Here is a 27,908-nt window from a genome sequence, read left to right as displayed (position 1 = left end):
GTTTATAAAATTTTGGCCTATGGTTCTCTACAGGATGATGCGTTTTCTACCCAGAATGTCCTGACTGGAAAGGTGAATAGCTAAAGTCTTTCCTACAGCTTTCCAGGAAAGTATACTCCTCTTCCTCAACAAACTCCAGCGAATAAGTCTTTCAAACTAAATATGAACAGCAAAGCCAAAATGGAAAATAAGTTAAGCAGAGATTTCTAGGATGCATCCATTACAGAGAAAAACATTACTCACCTGGTAATTCACTTTGTCAGAGCCCTTCCTCGTCTCCCATCCTGTGGATAATTCCAGACAAGCTACATAGCACCCTCTATGAGGATGAGTGGAAGGCAAACAGTGAAAAGCAGAGGTAAAGTTATAAGAATACACTCAATTCCCAGCTCTTCAGTAAACTTTAAATGCATCAGTTCTCAGCCCAAAGAGAATCCCCCACAACACAAGGGGAGGAGGAAGGGATTCAGTGTGGGAGAAAAGTACGGATTATGACAAATTGAATTACTAGTGAGTAATTTTCCCTTGTCATTCATTCCCTTTTTCTCCCATCTTGTCAATAAATGTCAATAAATTGTCAACCAGTGGATATAGAAAGCAGCCTCATAAGAGGAGATAGGCTTTCACGAGAGGTGACTTGAAAAACTTTAGGATTTAACTCTGCCCTTGTCACCTATATTCATCTAAGAAAGTGTGATGAAATTGTTAGGCAGGAATTATGAGTGACCCTTGAGTTTTCCAGTGTAGGGACCTCAGCCCAGAGGTAGAAAGGTATAGTCTTGAGCAATTGTTCACAAGTCAGGTTAATACATTACTTTAGTGAATGACTGATACAGGCCCGGTAGCCAGCCATCCTACTTTCGGTCTTGGAAATGGACAAACAGTTCTTGTCTTCCTAAAGCAGCTCCCCCTGTGGGCATACCTCTGGGCAATTATGAACAGGGTCAGGAGGACACCACCACTCTGCTCTTTCCATATTATTGTACAGAAAACAGTTTTTGGCTAGATGAGAGGGGGTCTCAGGGAGGTTCCAGTATGGAAAAAGGATGAGAATTTTTTTCTTAAAGTTGTAAACTTGTTTCTGAAAGTTGTACCAAGTAGGTAAAATTCAGTGGCTCTCTCTATAGCCAGAGAATGCAGTTTCTTCGCAAGGAAATGGGAAGGATTTGTGTATTGGGCAAACAGGCCCACAGGCTCTTTAACAGGGATGTTCAAAACTGTTTAGGGAGAAATTACTGAGGCAATTGAAATACCATCTTGTTATGTGAAAGACTAAGAATGAAAAGAATGATGAGTACTTGTGGCACCTTAGAGACTAAAATTTATTTGGGCATAAGCTTTCATGGGCTAAAGCCCACTTCATCAGCATCTGATGCAGCTTTAGCCCATGAAAGCTTATGCCCAAATAAATTTGTTAGTCTCTAAGGTGCCACAAGTACTCCTCATTCTTTTTGCTGATACAGACTAACATGGCTACCACTCTGAAACCTGTAAGAATGAAGAGTTAAATTAGAAAGCTTAGTTCAGCAACATGCTAAACTGAGGTTTTAGCAATGAAATGAGCTACTTTCATAGTCAACACAAGCAAGATAAACTTTCATGCATGTCTTTACAGACTTGGAAGCACAGGAGGTCAGTTCATTTAAGGGGTAATGTATCTCAAAACCCGTCTCTGTCTTTGAACTTGGAGGAATAAAGGACAGAAGCAAAAGTCTACTGGACCTCTGAAGATCAAGACAGCTGAAACCAGAACTCAGAAAGGGAAGTTCAGACTCAAACTGAACCTTACTAAAAGAAACTCTCAGACTTGTACTAGGGGACAATGGAAGGGTTCATGTCTATCGATTAGAAAAGGTCATCCAGACTTATGATTAATCTCTTTAAGTGAAGGCTTGAGGGTGAAGCCCATCTCTGTAATTACCTCACTCATTTTTCAGGACATAATGTTCAGGGAGATGGAGCTGGTAAGAACTAGGCACTGGAGAAAATCTTGAGTGATTAGGTGGGCCCCAATATATTCTTCACTACAAGATCTTGGAGTTTGTATGACAGGGATTCTGAAGCCACTTGAGGCAACTAGGATGGATAATAGGGAATAAACTTCTTCCCCCAATCCAGAAGGAATCCTGACAACGGGCTAAAGGCCCAAGAGAATCTTGGGTCTCTGGCATACAAATTCACAGAAGGAGTTCCCCACCAATGGGAGAATACTCCCACGTGCATGCCACTTTGCCCCAGGACAAGGGAATAGAACCTATGAGCTCTGGGATTCTCTTTCTCTTTTACCAGAAAGACAAAGTAGCAGATAAAAATAGAGCTAAGGCCTGAAACATAGGACTGTCTCGATGCTTCTGAGACAAAGAGAGTTGTAACTTAAAGCCATTATAAAACAACAATATCACCTCCTGATTCTCCATACAAACTATCTGGAGAGTCCAGATTGTATCCCTGGTTCTGCAGCATCCCCTACAAGAGATTCTGGGTGAGTCATACAACACTCCAGTGTCAGTCTCCCCATCCATAACAAGAAGAAAACAATCCTTTTTTGTCTCCTAGTGGAATTAACTGTCCCCCCAGTCTCTCACACAACCACTGTGGGAAAACTTGTCTGTTCATCCCATGGAAGTTGACTGAAGTGTTTTGGGTCATTTTAGCCCCCCAACACATCCAGCTGACCCATTATGTGTCTGACCAGAAACCAGCGCCATCAACATAGATCCTGATCTGGAGGAAGAATTTCTCCACCTCACACTGTTAGTCCTATTTCAGGAATCAGGCAGAGCCCCTGTAAGACACAGGTGGACATTTTACCAGCAGTTTTTAAACTGACAAAAGCACTTCTCAGAGAGTGATTCTGACATACCAGCTGAACCCAGTTGATGCTGCTCATGCCTGTTGCCTTAGCCACAGATTCCCCCTAGGTAAACTGGTGCTTCTAGAGCAAGGCCACAAGCACAGTCTGGTTGGATCACATTGTCACATGGACTTGGGATGACCAATAGTGGATCCAGCACTTTCGTGTGAAGCAGCAAATATTCCAGGACGTTTGTGATCAGTTTGTCCCAATATTCCAGCACTAGGACATCCTCATGATAGAGGCCAGGCTGATCCAGAAGCAAGTTGTTGTAGTCTCTGGAAACAGACTACCCCAGAGTACTATAGATCTGTGGCTAACCAGTTTGGAGCTGGCAAATCAATTGTGGGGGTTGTTGTGGCAGAGCTTTGTGATGTACCCAGAGAAGGGGAGGGGGGAGGGAGGGGGTCATTACAAGTGTTCCTGAAATAGTTCGTTTTAAGAAAATGGGCTTTCCAAACTGCATCGGGGCCTCTGATGAGACTCACATGCCTATATAGTTTGGCCTCTTCAAGGAGCACATAAACCACAAAGGGTACTGCAGCATAATTATACAGGCTCTAGTCAACCACAGGGGTTGATTCATGGACACTAACGTGGATGCACTAGCAGGGTGTGTGATGCCAGCATGTTCCAGTGATCAGGATTTTACCTTCATAGATAAGCTGAGACATTATTTCCACCAAATGACAGTTATAAATGGAGTCACTATCTGCACTGTTATTCTAGGTGACCCTGCTTACACCCTGTTGCAAGGGCTTATAAAACCATACCCTGATTTCAGAGGACGTGGCAAAAGAAGATTCGACTACACGCTCAGTGCAATAGGCAGTCTGAAATCCTGTTGGAGCTGCCTTCAAAACCATTTGGATGCCGGTGTCATCAATGCAATCTGCATGATTGTGCCTTCCTGTGTCTACATAATGTCTGAGAGGACAAGAAGCCATCCACAATTAAATGGACATATAATCGGTTAAACAGCAGCAAACAAAGAGTAACTATTAATGGAATGATGCCAGATTGGAACCCCACTTGAGACCTCCCTCCACAGGGATCAGTTCTGGGTGCAGAGTTCTTTAACATCTTTATTAATGACCTGGATGTAGGAATAGAGAGCATACTGATTATATTTACAGAAAACAAAGCTATGGGGAGTTGCCAAAACTCTGGAGAATAGAGCTAAAATTCAGAGAGATCTTGAGAACTGGGCTATAGATGACAAAATGAAATTAAAGAGAGACAAACGTAAGGTCCTACACTTAGGGAAGGAAAAATCAAATGCACAAATACAGAATGGGGGATAACTGGCTTGGCAGCAGCACTGCTGAAAAGGATCTCAGAATTGTGGTGGAGCACAACCTCAATATGAGTCAGTAATGTGATGCTGTTACAAAAAAAAGCAAATGCAACTTTAGGTTGCATTAACGGCCTTTGCTGGAGTACTGTGTCCAATTTTGGTCACCGCTGTATAGAAAGGACATAGAGAAACTGGAAAGGATGCAGAGGCAAGCAACGAAGATGATCAAAGGGATGGAATGCAAGTCATATGAGCAAAGGCTGAAGGAACTGGGAACGTTTTGTTTGGAAAAAGAGGAAATTAAGGGAGGATGTGATAGCGGTCTTCAGATACTTGAAAGGCTGCCATAAAAAAGATGGGGAAAAGTTGTTCTCTCTTGCCACAGAGGACAGGACAAGGGGTAATGGCTTCAAACTACAGGACAGATTTAGATTAAATATCAGGAAAAACTTCTTAAGTGTAAGAACAGTCTACCTAGGGAGGTTGTGGAGGCTCCTTCACTAGATATTTTCAAAAGGATGCTGGATAGCCATCTGTCTTGGATAGTTTAGACACAACAAATCCTGCATTTTGGAAGGGGATGAGACTAGATGACCTTTTCTGTCCCTTCTAACCCTATGATTCTACCCCTCCATTGGTCTGTGTAGACCCATCTGTTGTCTTATACTTCTACTGCAAGCTCAGTAGGACACAGATCATATTTTTGTACTGTGTTTGTACAGCATCTAACACAATGGGTCCTGGTCCATGGCTAGGACTCCTAAGTACTATAGTAATACAAATAATAAATAAAAAAAAATGAGAGAAGAGGGACAAATACAGATTTTAACCAGTTTCTTAAAGATTATTTTTCTTTTCTATAAAATTATTTTAATGCTGTGCTTCCTGGTTCAATACAAATATCTCAGAATGTAACATCAGAAATGTTTTACCAAAAGTCTCCATGCAACTGTGTTAACAGTCTTTGGAAGCGAAGTACTGATGGAAGCAAACTATTGATGAATCAAATTGAACTGTACTAAAAAGAATTCCATCCCCGCAAAAACCCTGAAGAAACTGCAAAGACACAATATCCATGGTGAATTAAATAAAAAAGCGGTAAGGTAAGAACATTATTATTGAAAATAACAAGACAATAAGACAATGCATCCCAACAGACCTCTTATCACAGCCAGAATTGCTTTTATCTAGTGACGTGGTTTAATTAATCTTTCAGGTAAACATAAGTTATTTTGTTGGCATGCACTGGTAGGCACATACACAAAATGACCTAAGTGATATTTTTATTACCTCCTGTCCAGATACTGTAACATACTCAGCATGAGGGTTCTTTATCATTCGTTGTATTTCTTGCAGATGAAATTGGATCTGGGAAATCACCTTCTGAATGTCACCCTTCTGCTTTCTGATAGTAGGGAAGTCTGTAAGATCCTTGAACAATTGGGTTTTATCTCCAGTTCTATTTATAAGAAACAGAAAAATGGTGTATTCCATATTTCTACTGTTTCGATATAATTATTTCCATCAGTAAACACAAGTTATGAGGTACCCATATAGTTTTGAGCATACCATATTATGTATTTGCCCGTCTCTCTTCTTTCAAAATGCACAAAACATGTAACTTCACAAGGAGAAAAACATGCATTCCACAGATATGGTCTCACTGAAAGAGTATACTACACTTACACATTACACACAGAATAAAGCCCCCCATGTTAGTGTTTTTAAGTCAAGCACTCAAAAGCTGGGAAATGACAGAATGAAGGAAGCTGCCTGTGCAACTTTATTTTGGCCCCCTTGTGCGTATGCATTATAAGATTGACTTTGACTACATGATCATATACCATTTTTCCACCTTCATAAGTCACTACCATCCCCACCTATAACAGAAATATTTCAATTTTAGAACAAATACAAAAATATAACCTTCTGATTGTGTCATAGCATAGATGTCACATTTGCAATCTGGTAAAGGATAGAAAAGCTGCTAGCACACCAATAGGATAACTTCTGGGTTTTTACAGACCTAGAAAAGGCATATAATAAAGTGGACAGAAGGATGCTTACACCAGTGCTGAGAAAATATGGAGTGCCTGAGGATTTAATAACTATGGTGAATGCGCCATATAGATCACCTACAACAGTGATCAGGACTTGTTTTGAAACACACTCCTTTGAAGTGAAAGTGTATAGTATATAGAGCAGTATAAACAAGTCATTGTCTGCAGGAAATTTTAGTTTGTACAGACTTCGCTAGTGCTTTTTATGTAGCCTGTTGTAAAACTAGGCAAATATCTAGATGCGTTCATGTACCCCCGGTTGAGAATCACTGGTTTAACTAATTGTAGTACATATTGTAGTCATTTAAATAGTCTGTGAGCTCTGTAGCGGTGTTCACTGTTTTCTGTGTTTTAGAAGTCATTAGAAACGACTCAGAGGAGCAGTCTGCATTAAGCTAAGCCTTGTATATTTACATATAGTGAATTAACATGATTTGGGAGCCAACTGTGCCAAATTAGTGTCGTCGTCTTATTTTTGTTGTGTAGTGAGAACAGAAAAAACAACTTTGATAAATTTAGCCTTTTTTCCTGTTCTTAATTCATATAACAGTCCTATAGACTTTTTCATTTATAACTATCATATCGTTTATGAGAAAACATTACAGCTGGATTCGCAACAAATTGGCTGAATATTGCTTTTTGTTGATTTTTACATGCATATTGCAGATCGTATGTTTATTAAACAAGAAAACATAAAATAAAAATTGGGGTAATATATCAGCCAGACCAGAAATAAAGGTTCATCTGTGGGAGTGGCACATCCTCTTCTCTTCACAGAGAAATAATGGCTGCAGGCACATGTCACTGGGGTGACAATATATATTTTGTTACATACAGCCAGTCAAACCCCAGCTCCTTCTTCAAAATTCATGCACAATATGGAAATGGGGTGGGGGTATGATATTTGGCAGCATATTGCACAGGTACAAAGCTTTGGGTTGGGGAGTGATTTATTCCAGTTCCTTCACAACAGTCTGAAAGTCACAGGGACATATCTTATTTTGTCATGTACTCAGTCAGTCAAAACCCAGCTCCATATTCAAACTCCATATACAATCGTGGAAATGGGGTGGAGGAGTGACACGTGGCAGCATATTGCACAGGACCAAAATTTTGGGTTGGTGAGCAGCATGTTCTAGCTCCTGCAGTCACTGATAGTCACCGGGATGTGCAATTGGGGTTGACCCAAGACTTATTTTGTCATGTTTAACCAGTCAAAACACATCCCCTTACTCAAGCCCTATGTCCAATATGAAAATGGGATAGGGGCATGACACATGGCAGCATATTAATCAAGAATGAAGCTTCGGGTCAGCGAGGGTGACCAGACAGCAAGTGTGAAAAATCAGGACAGGGTGGGTTGGGGGGGCAGGAGAATAGGCACCTACATAAGGCAAAGCCCCAAATATCGGGACTGTCCCTATAAAATCGGTCACCCTAGGGTCAGCGAGTGGCATGTCCCAGCTCCTTTAGAATAGTCTGACAGTCACAGACAGTGACACTTGGGGTGACCATAGACTTATTTTGTAATGTAGTGTCAGTCAAAACCCAGCTCCTTATTCAATCACCGTGTACAAAAAAATGGCAGTGCAGTGTGGGTATGGCAGCGCAGTGTGGGTATGGCAGCATACTGCATAGGAACGAAGCTTTGGGTTGATGAGTGGAACATCCCAGGTCCTTCAGAACAGTCTGTCAGTTGCAGGGACATGTCACTTGAGGTGACCGAAAACTTATTTTGTCAGGAACATCCAGTCAAAACCCTGTTCTCTATTTGATTATTTACTAAAAAAGTAAGTGTAAGCTAAATTTTCATCACTTTCATGCATATTAATTGAGAACATTTCTAAAAATGTAATCTTAGAAATGTATTTTTAAATAATTTTGACTTTTGAATAAGGAACTGGGAAAAAATGGTTACCTACCTTTTTGTAACTGTTGTTCTTTGAGATGTGTTGCACATGTCCACGGTCATCAGAGATTTTTGCCTTTGCGGTAGCCATAGGGCCAGCAGTGGTGCACTCTGGAATGTCATGCCCATGCGTCAGTATACCAGGTGCTGTCCTCCCTACTCCCTTTCAGTTCCTTCTTGCCGGCAACTCCGAGACAGGGGCAGGAAGGTGGGTATTGGAATGGACAGGAGCAACACATCTCAAAGAACAACAGTTATAAAAAGGTAGGTAAGCGGTTTTTCTTCAAGCGCTTGCTCATGTTGATCTCATTCTAGGTGACTCACAAGCAGTGTCAATGGAGGTGGGCTCGGAGTTCATGGTCTTACAGCATGTAGCAGTGCTTTGCTGAAACCAGCATCGTCCCGGACCTGCTGGGTGAGTGCGTAATGGGACATAAACGTGTGGACAGACAACCAGGTAGCAGCTCTACAGATCTCTTGGATCAGCACCTGAGCCAGGAAGGCTGATGATGCTTGCGCTCTAGTTTGAGTGAACCTTGACTATTGCTGGTGGAGGCACCTTCACCAGCTCATAGCAGTAGCGGATGCAGGCCATGATCCCGGACTAAATCCTTTGAGCAGATACTGGACGACCTTTAGTCTGTCTGCCGCCACAACAAACAGCTGCGTTGAATTGCGAAACAGCTATGTCCTGTCAATGCAGAAGGCCAGCGCCCTCCTGACATCCAGGGTGTGCAAACTGTGCTCCTCTTCCGAATTATGAGGCTTCAAGAAAAAGACAGGTAAATATAAGTCCTGGCAGGTATGAAACTGGGAAACTATCTTGGGCAGGAACGGCAGGTGCGGCCGCAGCTAGACCTTATCCTTATAGAATACCATATAGGACAGTTCTGAAGTAAGTGTCCTGATCACAGACATTACCGCCACCAGGAACAAAACCTTTCAGGAGAGAAGGAGAAGGGAGCAGGAAGCCAGAGGCTTGAAGGGAGGCCCCGTGAGCCTCGACAGCATGAGATTCAAGTGAGATTCCCAGGGTGGGACAGGGTCCCAGATGTGAGGGTAGAAGCACTCCAGACTTTCAAAAACTAGGCCATCATGTCATGAGTGAAGATGGACCTGCCTTGGAATGGAGGGTGGAAAGCCAAAATAGTGGCCAACTGGACCCTGATCGATGACGAGGACAAGCCCAGGAGCTTGAGGTGCAGAAGATAATCCAGGATCACCTGCAGCGAGGCCTGCTCAGCCCAGATACGTCATTCTGAAGCCAAGCACGTGAACCTTCTCCACTTAGCTCTGGTGGAGGACTTTCTGTTGCCAAACAAGACTTATTGAACACGGGCCGAGCATTCCCGTTCTTCCGCATTCAGCCATACAGTATCCATGCTGTCAAGTGCAACGCCACCAGATTAGGTGCAGAAGATTGCCGTGGTTCTGGGACAGTGGGTATGGCCAGTGAGGTAGTTGCACCGGGGCAGCTACCAAAAGGTCCAGCAGTGTTCTGAACGAGGGTTGGGAGCTATTAGGATAACCTTTGCCCTGTCTTGTTTCATCTTCATGAGGACTCTCTGGATCAATGGCACTGGTGGGAAGGCATACCTCAGGGGCCCCGATCACAGGAGCAGGAAAGCATCTGACAGGGATCCCCTGTCCATCCCTCAGAGTGAACAGAACACATGACATTTCCCGTTCTGAAAGGATGCGAACAAGTCCACCCGGGGAGTTCTCCACTTCCAGAAGATAATACTGACCACCTACGGATGGAGCAACCACTCGTGGCAAGACGAGACGGTCCTGCTGAGATGATCAAGCAAGACATTCCTGGTGCCAGGCAGGTGCACGGCTATCAGATGAATGGCACACAGCACACAAAAATCCCAAACGCGGAGAGCTCCTTGACAAAGGGCCGAAGACCTGGCACCACCATGCCTGTTCATATAATACACTGTGGTGGTATTGTCCATCAGGACCTGCACCACCTCGCCCTTCAGGTGGAACAAGAAAGTCTGGCAGGCCAGGCGAACCACTCCGAGTTCCCCGACATTGATGTGGAGGGCCAGATCGTCCCGCAACTAGTGGCCATGGATGCTCAGCTCGCTCAGGTGGGCTCCCCAGCCCAGGTCTGAAGCATTGCAGACCAGGGTCAGCAATGGGGACGGGGTCGCGAAGGGGACTCCCTCCAACACCAACCTGGGGTCCAACCACCAATCCAGGGATGATCTGATGTGGTTTGGCACCCTCACTACCCAGGCCAGGTAGTGCCTGTTGGGGATGTAGACCGACACCATCCACGCTTGCAGGGGCTTAACAACTACTTAACACTAACTACTATAAACAAATTATTTACAAGGCCATAAATTATTTACCTAAGGCTCAAGTCAGTAAAGATGAAACTGCTAGCCCTTGCTATGCAAGGAAAGGTGCTCCGACCAATCATCATGGGCGGTAAGAAGGAACTGAGAGGGCTTAGGGCCAATGGTTGCCTGGTATACCAACGCGTGAGCACGGCATTCAAGGGGGCGCCACTGCTGGCCCTAAGGATACCGCTGAGGCAAAAATCTCTGACAACCACGCAGGTGGGTGTGCACACACCTAGAATGGAATCAACATGAGCAAGCACTTGAAGAACCATCAACAAGGAGCTGGTACCAAAAACAAGGAGTTGGGAATAAGGAGCATACTTCAGCCTCATGGTCAGCCCTCAGTACAATCCTGTTTATCACACTGATGGACTATGTCAACAGGAATAACTCAAATGGAAAAGGTGAGACATTTGTATCTGCAGATGACATAGAAATATAGGCATCCTCAAAAGAAAACACTAGAGGAAATTGCAAATCAGTAGTATGACCAGCTAGACAGGCATAGGATGAAAATGAACACAACTAAGATACAGGTCATTTGGGTCAGCAGAGGTGCCGCAAGGAAATTGGACATAGAGATTAAGAAGCAAGACTAAATCAGACTGACAAGCTCATATATCTTGGTGGCTGGGTTATGGAAGACGGTGAGCTTGAACACGAGATACAGTCTAGACTATGGAGTGCTGGGAGAGCGTGGAGATGGTTGTTCATGATAAGCATACGTCACTGAGATTGAAAGACCAACTACACAGAACAATGGTGTTCCCTACCACATTTATGGTGCACGAGCATGGGCAATTAGGAGACAGCAGGTTCAACTTCAAGTGTTTGAGATGAGAAGTCTTTGTGCCATAAAAGGAGTTACATGAAGAGACAGATTTTGAAATGAAAGTATTAGGATAGAAGTCAAAGTCCCTGATGTGGTTGATAATATCCAAGAAACATGACTTTGCTGGTTTGACTACATAGAGAAGATGAATGAATGGGACCTGGTGAAGACAGCATGGTAGGAGAGGTTAGTAGGAAAGAGAGCCCAAGGAAAGCCAAAGAAGTGATGGATTGCATCAAAGAAGATGGGAAGCAGGTGGACCTTAGTGACACTGTGGACAAACAAAGATGGCTGATGCGTACATGACAACCTGACTACAGTCAATAGGATAAGAGGAAGAAGATTATTCTGTCATAGCTGTGAAATCTGATCTCTGAAGAGAAAATAAATCCAGGCATCTTACAAATAGTAAAAATAAGGAAAAAAACCCTACTTTATTGTACCCAACGCAACTTCCCTTTTCACAAAAACAAAACTTGAACTAGAGCCAATAGCCAAGAGGATAACATTGAGATGAGCTCTGATTCTGAGATCCTAATATAGATATTATACAGGAGAAAGTAAAGCCAGTATTTTATAATACTGAATTTTTCAGAAACTATTTTACTGCTGATTAGACCTATTTCCAGGGGAATTGAAGGAGAAAGACAGCTGCTAGCCAGCAGCTGATTATAAAAACTCTGTCATTGCCTTGTGCCAGCCACCGACTGAAAACAAAAAGGGCAAATTTCCAAAAATGGCAACTGCAGATATTTAGGCATTTTTAGGGTTTTAGAGTCAGTAGTACTTTTCAAAAGAATTTTTAGGAATATAAAATATAACAAAAAAAACCCAACACACACAGAGTGCCTATATATATACAAAATATATGATGAACTGTGGTAAAATACAGGTTTTACTGGCACAAGTATGAAACTCCTGCATATGTTCGAAATGCATAAAGTCATGAGTGAGTTATCCTGGTTAACCAAAACAAATTCAAATAACCATTTGCATTATGGTATGTGGTGATATTTTCTGTTTGTACTCTTTTAGAGGAAACTTTTGATTTAGAAAAAAATTAGGCTAACATTTTCATTGGTACTATTTTTGTATTACTCCATCTACAACATCAAGCTCTCTCAGTTACCACGCACATAGTGATAGAAAAATAAGTAGTAATATTTTTAAAACTTCGAAAAAGTAGCTATAGTAGAGCTTTTCCATAAATCAGGTATCAGGATGATAAGGTCTTCTATCTCACACCCTGCCAGACCTATAAATGAATTCTATATATCAACAGAAAACATATAATCCCAGCTATCCAACAGGACACACCAACTGTTTCTAACTGCCCTTAAATCTGTCACTGGTCCAAGAGCAAATATTGGCAGTCCTAGATTTTGGCTCAGTTAATTTTTCAATCCCTGCTGCAGAAAAAGATGAAAAAACTTTTTTCTGTCAATTACTTTAAAATTAACATCTATTTTAAAAGTACTCAGAGATTTGGAATATGAAATGTAATCCTGTTAAAGACAGATTAACCGGCAAATCATGAAGAGCAGATCAAGAGACAGAAAGTGCAAAATAAATAAAATTAATTTCAGGGCAGCTTATTTTGTCTGAGGCAAGGGATTTATTGTATTACTGTGCTGCCCAAATATGGTATAAATAATTATATGGCACCTTTCATCTCAAAGCACTTCACACACTAAGTTTCATAACACCCCTATGAGGTAAGTGGTATGTCCATTTTACAGATATGAAGCCTTCACAGAAAGGTTCAGTGACATTTGCCCAAGGACACGCAGGAAGTTGGGGCAGAGCTGGACACAAACCTTGCAGGACACAATTCCAGGCTCATAATGTCCATTCTATAAACATATTATGCACAAAAAGCTACACTGAAAGAATATTGAAGTTTTAAAGTCAAGCTCTCAAAACTGGTGAGGAGGGCAAAGGGAGAGCATTCAGAACAAAGGAGGACTGTCCCTTCTCTGAGTTCCTGTGCCTGGTATCATAGTGGCCTCTGGAACTCAGGAGAAGCAATTGCAGGGAAAGTCCTGCTTAGCCCCTGCAGCCCTAAGTTGAAACATAGGCAGTTGTTTTGTGGGGCTGGTGCATGAACAGTCCAGTCAGCACACAGGAGCTCTGAGGGGATGGAGCACGCTGAGCACAGGCAGTATTTTCAGAAATTTCGCTGCTGCCATACTCAAAAAAGGCTCTACTAAACACTTGTGAACTGAGAAAAGGCTCATAACCTGACCTTATTTGGACAAAATTTTCACAAGGATGGGAAAAGGCACAACCCTGACTCCACGTCAACCCTCTCTGCCAAATTTAAAGTCTCTGCTCCAACATATGAAGCTTCTCATCAAAATGACTGTAAGAATTTTTTTTCACATGGGCAAACAATGTATTTTTTCCCCTAACCTCATTCTCAGAAACAGCTGAGCCATTCTGGGTGAAACTTTCCAAAAATTCTGAGCCTGAAACATTCATCCAGCATGGAAAATTTCAGCCTGAATGGTGGGTGAGATAACATCTTTTATTGGACCAACTTCCATTGGTGAAAGAGACAAGCTTTTGAGCTCTCACAGAGCTCTTCTTCAGGTCTTGGAAATGTACTAAGAGTGTCACAGCTCAATACAAGATGGAACAGATTGTTTAGCATAAGTAGTTTACACCTATGTCAATCTGTTCCATCTTGTATTGAGCTGTGACACTCTTAATATGTTTCCCAGACTTGAAGAAGAACTCTGTGTGAGCTCAAACGTTTGTTTCTCTCACCAACGGAAGTTGGTTCAATAAAAGATATTATCTTACCCTCCTTATCTCTAATATCCTTGGACCGACATGGCTACAACACTCCATAGGTAGCCTGAATGGTTTAAGTTTAGCAAAGTTATAAGCAACCAAAAAGAGGTCTTTTAATGGAAAGTGTCAGGCAACCTTATATATACACGTGATTCCACCTATGCCAGCTATAATGTACATTTTGTATTTATATATTACATAAATAAGGTATATTAACCAACATATACAATTCATACATCAAGTAAGTTCAGTAAGACAGACTGCAATGCATGAAAGAACTGTTTTCTTTACTTACTTGGCCGCTTCTTCATTAAGTATCTGTAAATAATGTTTCACTGGAAAGAGGAGCTCAGGAATTTCCAAGAGGGCCACCTGCAGTAAAGGAGCTTTCACTTGGGAACGTATAGCTGGAACCAGTGCTTGGAGTTCTGACTCCAGGCGAGACAAAGTGCTGACTATCAAGAAGAACTCTTGAGTTGAACACTGAAAGTGGAAAAAGTTTTAAATTGTTACAACATTGTACGTTCCAGGATACCCACATAACATCCTGTTTAACTTAGACAAGGTTCAGAGATAGTGTTTCAATATGTAAAAATTACTTGATGATTTTATGTTCAAACGGTAAATCTGATGGATTTATTACTTATTACAGAAGTGTCAAGGAACTGACTTAAAACGGGGCCCCATTGCGCTAAGCACCATATAAACATGGAATAATAGAGAGTCCCTTCCCCAAAGATCATATCATCTAAATAGACAGGACAGACAAAGGGTGAGGAAAAGGGATATAACATACGAGCACTGATGAGGAAGCAAAAGGGGTTTGCAGCAAACAACCAATAAGAATAGTAAAGAAACTGTCCAGAGTGAAAACTGCAGAAAGCAGTCTGATGCCATCAGCAATATCCAACAATCCCTGCTTAAATTGCTCCTGGAGCAACTCTTACCAGATTTAGTCTCAAGCTGGCTCCTCTCTGCAGTTTCTTTCCCCAACAGCACATGGATTGGGGGTAGAAGGGACATCACCGCATGAGTCCTAATGCCCCGAGAAAATAATGGCTTTCCCTGCACAGTTCTGGGTCTGGGGAGTGCTAGGGGTGATCAGGGGAGTCCCCCTGCCTCTTCCCAGTGCAGCAATACGAGCTTAAAATATAATTCTCTCCCTTTCTCACCTTAGCAGAGAGTTATTAGTATGACCAAATGTTAGATGATTTAATGTAGATCACAGATCAAATGACTTCATATAGTGGATTCAGTTTCCCAACACTACTAAATCTGTTGGACAACAGAAAACCTGAATGTATTGAAATCAGTCCTAAAATCATTTATGAAAGCATTAAAGAGAGTGTGAAGATATGCTCCATAATGATCAGAAAACTTCCTATTAGATTTTGTTAAGAAGTATGTAAGAGTGTGTAGTATATGAAGGAACATGGAGTAGGCAAAGTCAGCAAAGGGAATTACACCATTGAGAAGGGAAGCTTTGCAAAGAGCTGCAGAGCTACAAATATAAATATTGCAGATATCAGAAGATAATGCTCAGAAACCATCCATCAGTTTCTCAAACAGATAAAATTTCACAAGCAGAACTGGAATATCCCAAGACATTTGCATGTAAACATTTATGGACTCTGATTTTATAGAGACAACTAACTATACATCTAAAACCACAAAAGAGATGCTTTATTTTCATATTGGTTTATGAGAAGATTATATATGAGACAACTCATTCTCACTGGATAACTTATAGCTCTCTGTATGAAGAGAAGATTATATTCTAGTTGGTCCATATCAGCTTTTCAAAAATGGAAAGCAACCGACCTCCCTTAAAAACTGAATAAAATAATTTCTAGTGCTTTCAACAAATTGCTCCCTACAAGCTAAACACAGAGAGGGTAATCGATTTTTTCAGATGGCTTCTGAGGAGCATTCCTACTAGAAATAAAGACTTATCACTGAGAACTCTCTTACTCACTTTCTTTTGTGTTACTGAAATCAGAATGAGATTACAGCTATACCACCACCTGGATCTAAAATTATCTTTAAAAGGAAGTTTCTACATATCTCGAGAGACTAATCATTACCTTAAATTCTACAGCTCAGTTTATCTATATACTGTTTATCTATATACTGTTTTCAGTTAATAAGAAATAAAAGTATAAAAGTTTTAATTTCCTTTTTCCAAGGTGAGCATTAGGTTATCCTAAATTAATACTTCGCTGAGTATATATCCGAGTCATAAAACTCTGTAAATTAATTACATGCATATTTTTACCTGTGTTTCATTAAAAAGTTTCAACTTAATTGTCAACAATTTGGTATCAATAAATGAGTCAGAGTGCTGAGACTGCAAAATTCATTATGCTCATTTATCATAAAAATCTAACAGAAATCTTTACAACTCACATAAGCGTGATAGTGTCTTAAACAATTAATATAAGATTGAATTAATAAATTATGAACTGTTTATGTCTGCTTTAATATTTGATCTATTAGGTATATTTTTAAATGATCTTTTTTATTTGATACATTTTCTGAATGTATAGTTTTAATACTCCTTGCTATGTGATATACTGTATACAATTTACACAAGTCATCGTCTTTGGGTTTTATTTAAAACCAAACGAATAACTTTCCATATTCCCTCATTTAATTTCCTTTTTGTTAACCTTCCTATTTATTCACATAGCCCAGAAAGACAAAAGCAAACAAACAAAAAAGTATCTTTCCACTTGAAATTTGTTCCATTGTGTGAATCAGAAAATACAGGTTTTCTGTACAGGATACCCCAAAGAGAGGCAGAGGTCTGTTAGATGCTCTCCTTGGGTACATCTACACAGAAATTAAACATCCACAGCTGGCCTGGGTCAGCAGGTTCAGGCTGAGGGGCTGTGAAATAGTTTTGTAGACTTTTGGGCTCGGGCTGGTTCCCAAGCTGTGGTACCCTGCAAGTAGGGAGGGTCCTAGAGCCTGGGTTCCAGCCCAAGCCCAAATGTCTACCCAGCAATTTTTAGTTCCACAACCTAAACCTCGTGAGCCCAAGTCAGCCGACCCAGGCCAGCCACAGGTCTTTTATTCCAGTGCAGACATACCCCTTGTGACTAGATGGTATGGTACAAATTAGAGACGGAAAACACCTATTAGTTCATCTCCATGCAACTACCTGATTGTTCTCTATGGTACATTTCCTAATGTTTTTATGTAGTCTAATATTTTGTCCAGTTTTTGTTCAGTCTTGCAACACTAAAAAACCCAAGAAATGGTGTTTTTGCCAATTTTCTTAGAAGCCTAATTCACAGCCTACTAAATCTCACTGAGTGGAAGTTTTGTGTGATATTCAACCTAAATATTCCTTTTCTTAAATAAATCCCAGTACTTCTAGTCATGTCTCTTTGCATTCACACTAAATAGCTCCTCTGCCTCCTGGCTGTTAACAATCTTCAAATAGGTGTAGCCTTATGTACTCCTCTAGTCATCATTTAACCAAGCTAATAATCTTTTGCCAAAGCAATCCACCCTGCCTCCTGAAGATACCTATTGATCTTTTCACTCACTAAAAGAAAAGGAGTACTTGTGGCACCTTAGAGACTAACAAATTTATTTGAACATAAGCTTCCGTGAGCTACAGCTCACTTCATCAGATGCATTCAGTGGAAAATACAGTGGGGAGATTTATATACATAGAGAACATGAAACAATGGGTGTTACCATACACACTGTAATGAGAAATGCATCCGATGAAGTGAGCTGTAGCTCACGAAAGCTCATGCTCAAATAAATTTGTTAGTCTCTAAGGTGCCACAAGTCCTCCTTTTCTTTTTGCGGATACAGACCAACACGGCTGCTACTCTGAAACTTTTCACTCACTGCAACTTAACAACATCTTTCTGATAATGTGGTATTGTCTTACCCCATCACGTAAACACAGTGAAAACAAAAAGCAAATAATGAAATGACCCTTGAAGTCAACACTCACTGAAAATCTCTGATATACAGGCTAAATAAATACTAAACTTATGCATGGAATCAAAATTCAAGGTAAAACATGGGGTGGAGAACAAACAAACTGAAGTCGTCATCTCTACAAACTAAAATGCAAACAATGGATAAGATACTGAAGGATGCCTAATGACTAATTAATACATTCATAGATGGAGCAAAAACTGATGTCCAACCATGCAGATACTGCAATAGATGCTTGATGAATGCTACAAAGGGAGTAACAACAGTAGAACAAAACATGGAAGGCATAGACAACTGAGCTAATATTAATCACAAGAGTAACTTCTTGGCCCTATGCCATTTAACATTTTTATCAGTAGCCAGGAAGAAAACACAAAATCATCAATGATAAAGTGGGTACATGACACAAAAATTTGGGGAATGGTAAAGAATGAAGAGGACAGGTCACTGATTGCGAGTGATCTGGATCACTTGGTATGCGGATCACACACAATACAAGTTTTAATAGAGCTAATTGTAAATGTCTACATCTAGGAACAAAGAATGTAGACCATACTTATAGGATGGGAGACAAGGTGGACCAAAAAAAAATAAATAATGATTTTTTTTAAAATAAAGAAATCAGATTTTTTCAAAAATTTAAACCTGATTTTTTAATTTAAATTATAACACATTTTTATTTTAAAAAATAAACCCGTTTAAAATGAAATCTGAATTTAATCAAAAATATATTAAGGCCTAAATGTCTTATAATTTTGTTGTCAATATGAAACATGTTTATGTATCCAAAATATTTAAGGTTGTTTTGTTTAATAAAAATAAATGTTATATGCTGTTTTGTGTGTTTAAGTAATTTCCAGTTACCATCCTAATGCAGCTTGACACAAAACGTGAGCAAAAAGTTAATTATCTAGTAAATAAAGCAATATATCATTCACCATTTTCTAACATACTAAAAATGTACAATGCGAATATGAAAATAAGCAGCTATACAATTGCTTAAAACAAACATATATAGTTATAGTGTACCAGCCTAGGTAGCAAAAATATGTACCAAATCTAGCGTAAAGGCTCTATTTAGTTGTAAATCAACAGTTTTCACGGTTATGTCAAGCAATGAGAATGCACCTTTCTTTAGAAAATAAATGAAATAAAATGGAAAAGTTGATTAAAATCAATTATTAAATTGAGACTTTCCACTTGGTGATTTAAATCTACCTCCCCCACCCCCCCGATGGGAGACTATCCCAGGAAGCAGTGACACTGAAAAAAGATTTGGGGGTTGTGGTGAATAATCAGCAGACCATGAGCTTCCAGTGTGGCACTGTGGCCAAAAGAGCTAATGCAATTCTGGGATGTATAAATAGGAGTCTCTTGATTAAGAATAAAGAGGTTATTGTACCTCTTTTTGGCACTGGTGCCACCACTGCTGGAATACTGTTGTCCAGTTCTAGTGCACCCAATTCAAGAAGGATGTTGATAAATGGGAGAGGGTTCAGGGAAGAGCCATGAGAATTATAAAAGGATTAGAAAAACATGTCTTATAGTCAAAGACCTCAATCTATTTAACTTAAATAGAAGGGGGACTTGATTACCGTCTATAAGTATCTCCATGGGGGGGAACAAATATTTAATAATGGGCTCTTCAGTCTAGCAGAGAAGGGTATAACATGATCCAGTGGCTGGAAGTTGAAGCTAGACAAATTCAGACTGAAAATAAGGCATAAATTGTTGACAATGAGGTTAATTAACCATTGGAACAATTTACCAAGGGTCATGGTAGATTCTCTAGCACTGACAATTTTTAAATCAAGATTGGATGTTTTTCCTAAAAGGTATGCTCTAGGAATTATTTTGCAGAGTTTTAAAGCCTGTGTTATATGGGAGGTCAGACTAAACGGCCACAGTGGTCCCTTCTGGCCTTGGAATCTATGAATCTAGATTCCTGTCTGGTCACACACTGTCCAAGAGTGTGAATCCACTGGGATTGGTATCTTTGGAGAACTAAGCTTTTAGAGACTATTTTATTGCTAGCAAGCTTATTAAGGGAATTGGTAAATAGTTTCCGAGACATAATGAAAATACCCCTTATTTACCTACTCAGGTTGTTACTGCATAATACTCTGGTTTGATTTTAGCACCAACAATGCTGAAAAATGACAGTTAAATAGAGTTTAAATTGGAACAGAAATGTAAATGTAACACTGAAAAAATTGGGCTCCATGTAAGTGGGATTCAATCTTCAACAGTTTTTTTTCCTCCAATGAAAGATAACACCCATCTTTATAAATTAGAAGCTTTGAAAAACAGTAAGAAAAATAAATTTATATGAAGTAGGTTTGGTGGAGGTCAGCGTCTGTTAAAGATCCTCCCATGATTGCACAATGGTAATTTTAAACTAACTTTGAACCACCTTTAGTATTAACTAGAAATCCATTAAACCCTAGAACAATAACTCATAGCTAAGGCTACCTTTTAGTTATGGGTATTTTTTGGAAAAGTCATGGGCAGTAAACAAAAAGTCATGGCCCATGACCTATCCATGACTTGTACTATATAACCCTAACTAGAAGTTGGGCCAGGGGGCCGTGGGTGCTCTGGGGGGGGGGGGGCGGCCCAGGACATGCGCTGGTGCTGGGGGGATGAGGGAGGTTGGAGGGGCTGGCAAGGCTCCCTACCCAGCTCCATGCAGTTCCCCGGAAGCGGCCAGCATGTCCCTGCAGCTCCTATAGGGAGGGAAGACCAGTGGGGCTCCGTTCACTGCCCCCACAACCTCTGGCTCCACAGTTCCCATTGGCCAGGAACTGCAGCCAATGGAAGCTGCGGGGGCGGTGCCTCCAGGCAGGGGCAGCACATAGAACCCCCCGACCCCTCCGTCTAGGAACTGCAGGGACATGCCAGCCACTTCTGGGGATGCCTGCCCCCCACCAGGTAAGCACCACCTCGCACCCCAGCCCCCTCCCACACCGAAACTGCCCCAGCAGCAGCTGGCGTGACTGGCCCAGGGTCTGCCTGATCTCCTCAGCCCTGGAGCCAGCCAAACTGGCTGTTGCAGAAGTCGCAGAGGTCATGGAAAGTCAAGGAATCCATGACTTCCGTGACCTCTGTGATAGACACGGAGCCTCACTCGTAGCTGACAATGGCTGTGAACAATGGCAATCTCTCCATCAATGCTGAAAATGGTTTAGCTGCTGTGGTGCAGAAAGTATGCAAGACACCATATTGATGTGTGATGCCTACTGCTCTTCCTTGAATACTGTTAAAAACAGTACACTAGCAGCCAAACTGTTTTCAACAAACCCTGAATGGACCAGAGATCCATTGCTCACTGCCACTGTCAACTACAGGTTATCATCCAAGTGAAAAGCTTTACAAATGAGAAAATGGGACCTAAAAATGCTCTGTATGTGACTGTACAATATCACCCCTCTCAAATTCTAATTGCTACCTTTGGGTCTCAATGATGGTATACTATTTTTGGTTTAGAAAAAGTGAGGTATTTCATTGTAAGGCCATTGCGTCCATTTTTTTCCCCTGTGACTGCTCATGTTAACCAGGCTAGAAAGGGACAATTATTTAAATCTGCATTTAATATTGTTGGTCTAAAATTTGTGATGTTTTTGCTTTGGATAAATGCAGTTGCCACTGAAACTTCTGCATATTTATCACAGACAGAGTTAATGTGATCCAGGAACAGCTGGATTTGAACCAGCTTTTTCTAGTGAATTAGAATATATTGCAGGAAAATATATAACTAATTTAGAAATAAGAGGAGTGCCTTGCACTCTTGTGATTTAGACCCAACCATGCAGAGCACTCTATATGGGTAGTCCTCTGCAGTCACCCACTGAAGTCCACCTATCTCTGCATGGGCATAACACATTGCAGAATTGTGGCACTAAGTAGTTATTCAAGTACCGACTTTCAAATTTTGAAAAAGACTGATCTTTTTCACCACACCATCTACTGAAATTATAACTTTGTTATACCTCTGCCCACTTTTTTTTTTTAATCCAAACCAAATTGCCAACCTCTCTAAATATAATGGGGGAAATAAAAGAACATGAAGTACAGCACACATGCTATTAGCACATTAATCTGCTTCAACTAAGAATCAGCAGTGTCTCACTACAAGCAATTTTTATTAAAATGTTCAAGCAAGATCTAAATTACAGAATTTATGAACATATTAACTTTCAACTGAAAACATTAACAGTTAACTACAGCCAAGTGGTTTTCACGTATTGATGTGATTTTACATAAACATACACCATTTAAATGTGTTATTTTAGGGAACAACTGAATGCATACCAATCTATATGATTCCTCACCTGCTAATGTACCCAATAGATATCATTTGACCAAAGAAATCTATATATTTTGCATCAGCAACATGACCAAAATTTGTAATTGTTATCTAATACTGCTATGGCATTTCTGCTTAAAACAATATATTATCGATCCAACGGATATAAAACTAGACTCTACTGAAAAGAAAGAATGTTTGTTATTTTGTCTTCTATCCTGTTATTGTGTGAAACTTAACTTTAAAGTTTAGAAAAAGTAACTTGAAGTGGAGATGTTTTAACATTTCCTGTAAAACTTATGAAAACACATTTAAGCATATGGACAAATATTTAGAAAACAAGAGTTGGTGATAATGGATTTGATAGATAAGTATTTACCTTTTTGTGATAAATACTACAGAGTCCTCTCTCTATGTCCGGCATCTTACACAGATGATTTTGAATATGACCAAACACACTGGATTCTGACATGAGAATTTCAGACACAGCATCAAGTCGGGCATTTATTTCACTGTAAAACAACAACAATCATGAGATCTGTCATGAAAATTCCAACTTCTTTAACGGAGGGAACACGGTTGTCCAACATTTTGGACTATGGCTAAGCCCATACTAGCATATATAACGTTACATAAAATGTTTAAGACATTATTTATATTTGAGCATGGATTAAAATGATCAAAAATCTCAAACACATTCTGGGAATAATTTCCACAGAGCTGCATGGGGTAAGGTTGTCAAGGTTGCCTACACACTTCTAGGGCCTTCACTGTTCTGGCTCCACTGAGTAGTGCAGAAACAAGGAGCAGCATGTACAGTGATTCGCACTGGGCTCTTTGCATTCTAACTTGAATTGTGCAATGCTCGCTTCCAACTATGGCAAGCCCCATAGGCTATGGTGGTAGAGTTTATAACTTTAGCGAGACCTACAATCTGGAGTTTACAACACCTGCAAACCATATATACTTTATCAATGTATCTTATTACTTTAATGAAGCCTCAAATATGGTACAGCTCAGACTGAATACAATCTTGTTATCCTCCCCCACCGCTCAAGAACCATATTTGAGGCTTTCCATGGAAGTTCTAGGTTCCCCCGACACAACCTTTAGAAGTTGTGACTCTGGAGTAGTAGTGAAGAAATACAGGACTGATAGAAGTTACATACAAACTTGGTTCATACTCTTGGATTTTAAGGGCATGAAAACAGTGCATGCACTTTAACCACTAAGGAAATTCTCAGGAAACATAAATTTAAGGAATACTGACTATTGAGATTATCATCATTCCCTTCAAAATAATGTTTCTAGATTTTTTTTTAAAGAAATGCTAGAAACAAAAGAAAGTTGCTTTCAAGTTTCCAGCTCTAACTCTGTTCCTATAGCCTCAACTACTCTCCACGTTTCTGTTATATATCTCATTACCCTACCCCATCCACATTTCCAAAATATTCAGAGTGCACCACAACCCACACATTTATATCAGTGGTGCGTATCCTCTGCAGCACGATGGGCATATTGACAACTTGCCAGGATCCTAAAGGTTCCACCTAATTTGCATACAAGTCCCTATACAGATTAGGATAAAGGTGTTTAAAATAAAATAAAGACATGTTAGCTAACATGTTTTAGTTTATGGGTGTTTAAACACTTATTGGCATCTCATCTCTAGGGGTGACCACAACAGTCTTCCACAATTACATTGGACAGAATAATATTGAGAGTTGTTTTTTTTAAAAGTATGGATGTTATCATTTATGCAGGATATTAGAAAAAAGATAGCTGAGGTAGTATCTTGTATTGGACCTGAAGAACAACTTTGTGTAAGCGCGAAAGCTTGTCTCTCACCAACAGAGGTTGGTCCAGCAGAAGATATTGTTGATTGAAATTGTAACTTTTTGGGAAAGGGACCTATCTTTTTTTAATTTGTAACACAACACAAACCCATATATTACAGAAATAATAAATCTGCCATGCTAATCGCCACTACAGACCACTAAAGAAGCACTATCTGTTGCAAATTCAGGGAAATACCAGGATTCCATGCTTTCCAGTAGATTCAAGATCAGGGCACTTTGGCCTTGAAGGAAGCAAGGCCCATATACTTGAAATTCCATTGATCCACAAATTAAAATGAGCATGTCAGATATTGATGTGCAATCAATACACATGAATATGTTACTAGCGAGAAGCAGATCCCTTTCTTTGCTGCATCCTTGAACTTCAAAGCAATGTCTTCAGAAAAATCTGTTACCCCTTGTTGGTAGACAATTGGGTCAGAGTTCAATTTGTAGACTTCTCAGCTGACTGTCTGATTTGCATCTACCATACAAACGTAAAATAAAAAAAAATCTCCAGTGGTGAAGGGCCTTGATGACTGCTGTAACTGCAAAAAGAAAAGGCGTACTTGTGGCACCTTAGAGACTAACCAATTTATTTGAGCATAAGCTTTCGTGAGCTACAGCTCACTTCATTGGATGCACCTGAAGAACTTCAAAATGTGATGTCAGTGACTATTTCAACTTGCACACTGGCCTTTTTAAACCAATGATTTTGGGCAGGCAATGTACAATCAAGAAAAACAACTTACTGCTTGTGGTGTCTCCCTCCATATTCAAACTGGCTATATTTCATATCATTATGATGAGACAAAGCTGGGGGGTTGCAAACACTTTGGAGGATAGAACTGAAATTCAAAGGGATCTTGATAAATTGGAGAACTGGGCTATAGATAACAATGAAATTCAATAGAGACAAATGTAAGGTGCTACACTTAGGGAAGAAAAAACAAAGGCACAAATACAGAATGGGGGATAACTAGCTTGGCAGCAGCACTCCTGAAAAGGATCTGAGAGTTGTGGTGGATCACAACCTTATCATGACTCAACAATGCGATGCTGCTGCCCAAAAAAAAAAAAAAAAAAAAAAAAAGCAAATGCAATTTTGGGTTGCATTAACAGAGGCATAACAGGCAAGTCACAGGAGGTGATAGTACTGCTCTACTCAGCACTGGTTAGACTTCAGCTGGAATACTGTGTCCAGTTTTGGTCAATACTGTATAGAAAGGATGTAGAGAAACTGGAAAGGATTCAGAGGCAAGCAACAAAGATAATTAAAACGGATGGAATGCAAGCCATATGAGCAAAGGCTGAAGGAACTGGGTATGTTATTTTGGAAAAGAGGAAATTAAGGGGGGATATGATAGCAGTCTGAGATACTTGAAAGGCTGCCATAAAAAATATGGAGAAAAGTTGTTCTCTCTTGCCACAGGGGGCAGGACAAGGGGCAACGGCTTCAAGCTACAGGATAGCAGACTTCGATTAAATCTCAGGAAAAACTTCCTAACTGTAAGAACAGTAGGACAATGTAACAGACTGCCTCAGGAAGTCGTGGAATCTCCTTCACTGGAGGTTTTCAAAGAGAGGCTAGATAGCCATCTGTCTTGCATGTTTAGATACAACAAATCCTGCAACTTGGCAGGCAGTTAGACTAAATGACCCTTGCGGTCCCTTCTAATCCTAGGATTATGTCTCGTCCTAGTATATTTTTAAGATAGAGCAATTGTTTCTTTTCACAGCATGTAAATGACAGAGCCTTTGCTTCTGACAACTATTTTCTCATCTTCATTTTTTAACTAAAACAAATCAACTGTATCTATTAAAAAAAACTTCACAAAATATACTTTCACCTGTCTGAAGCATATTGCTAAGCAACATTTTCCAACTTTTTAAATATTCCTCCACCTATACATGAATCTCTAAGAGAGTCTCCTTCAGTCTCCTCCCTCTGGTCCAATGTCCATGAAGAAAGGGCTTGTTGCAGCCACACTTCTTCTCAGCAATTCTTCCCCCCAAGGCTGGTTCTAGGAGTGGGCAAGCAGGACAGTCACCGTGGGTGCTGTACCTCTGGGTTGTTTCGTTCTTTTGTTTTGCTCTGCTCTGATTGGTCCACCATTTCTGTTCTGCTCTGGCCAGCTGAATTTACTTTCTTCCTCTGTTGCTTGGTCAGATGGTTGAGGTTAGAGCAGATGCCGAAAACATTTTTCCCCTGGCCAGCAAAACAGCTGAGGCCACTCCTGCTTCCCCACCCCACCAACTCCTATATTATCCATGCTGGCTTGTCACCATATTAACAAACCTTTCACCACACAGACAAATGCCATGATTCCTGTGCTCTTCTGGCAGTGGCAAGTGACAACCCCAATTCCCATGATAGCTGCAATGAAAAAGTCCATTCCCTACTAATCCCTAACATTCTGAAGTGTTTGAAAATCATATTTTGTCAGCTGCTGAGCCTTAATGTTAGCTGCAAAATGAGCCCTCCACAAACTTTCCTGCATGGCTGCTGCAGCCCTTGGATTTCAGTCATTTTAACTTAAAAGAGAGCCTTTTTATTCTCTCCCATATCTGCCAGTATTCCACTCCTCTAAGATAATTTGAGATTCGAGGCAGCAAATTGTAGGCCACAAAACTAAGAGGTGTTCTGTAACTTTCTCTTCTATATCACCTCATCACAATGGATTAGCTGGATACATCTACTAAAATGATGAGCAATAGTTAACATAAAATATAATGAGGCATCAGAGTTATTTTTTTCCACTGAAATGAATCAGATAGCTCACACCGCTCAGGGCTACTGTTTCAGGATGTCTGTACAAATTCAGAAGTTTATCTTCACAATCAAGAGTTAATAAAAAGAATGGTTATGTACCCTAGAGTAACCGTGGTTCTTTGAGATGTTGTAGCAAGCATAGATCCCAAAGTAGGTGCATATGCACATCATGTACGCAAGGTCAGATTTTATTTTTTTTTAATAGCTGGGTCAGGTGGGGACACACGTGGCCACAGCCTCCATGTACTCTTGTGCAAGGATAGAAAGAGCGGAGCAACCATGATCCTTCCTCAGTTCCTTTGAAGCCCTTGGTAATTGAGGACTACAAAAACAGGGGATAGAGGACCCGTAATGGGATTCACACTGACATCTCCAAGAACCAGAGTTACAGCAGGTTAAATAACCATTCTTTGTGCTTCATGTACTTGTCAAGTGCAGTGTCCTTTCAGGATGGTGGGAATAAGGAGTCCATGCTGCATCAATCGACGAGTAATTGGAGTACAGTAGATGCTCATTAGTAGCAATATATAGGAACAACATAGCAAAAGGACCTAAGTGTCTGTTGCTGTTAAGGGGACGGTCATCTAACAAAAGGTGTATGAAGAGTTAAGGGTGTATCGGAAGGGTGGGGCAGCCATGTGTGGGGGCGGGGGGGAGTTGGCGGAACCCTACATTTGTGGCAAATGGAGCAGGGAAAGAGGAAGTTACTCACCTTGTGCAGTAACTAGGTTTCTTCAAGATGTGTGTCCCTGTGGGTGCTAGACTTTAGGTGTCGGTACGTCCCTGCACCACATATCGGAGATTTTCGGTAGCAGTGCTTGGCTGGGATACGAGTGCGCAGTAGTCGTCTCTTGGTGCTGTTGGCACCTCATGTAGCATGCACATGACCCAATCCCTCAGTTCCTTCTCTACCACAGAGCTTG

General features: G+C 40.6%; 1 protein-coding gene across 1 annotated transcript in view; it reads right to left on the bottom strand.

Moving 5' to 3' along the window:
• MSH3 (mutS homolog 3) overlaps positions 1 to 27,908 on the bottom strand; it is a 183,605-nt gene that overhangs the window by 80,677 nt on the left and 75,020 nt on the right. The window contains exons 13-15 of the mRNA XM_074952796.1: positions 22,754 to 22,886; positions 14,401 to 14,588; positions 5,442 to 5,610 (exon numbers count right to left, since the gene is read on the bottom strand). Coding sequence (XP_074808897.1) covers positions 5,442 to 5,610; positions 14,401 to 14,588; positions 22,754 to 22,886 — 490 coding nt within the window. The remainder of the gene's footprint in view (positions 1 to 5,441; positions 5,611 to 14,400; positions 14,589 to 22,753; positions 22,887 to 27,908) is intronic.

This window comes from Natator depressus, chromosome 5 (genome assembly GCF_965152275.1).
Source record: "Natator depressus isolate rNatDep1 chromosome 5, rNatDep2.hap1, whole genome shotgun sequence".
Classification (NCBI taxonomy): Eukaryota; Metazoa; Chordata; order Testudines; family Cheloniidae; genus Natator; species Natator depressus.
Note: the sequence above shows the minus strand (reverse complement) of the source record. Positions and strands in the feature narration are given on the sequence as shown.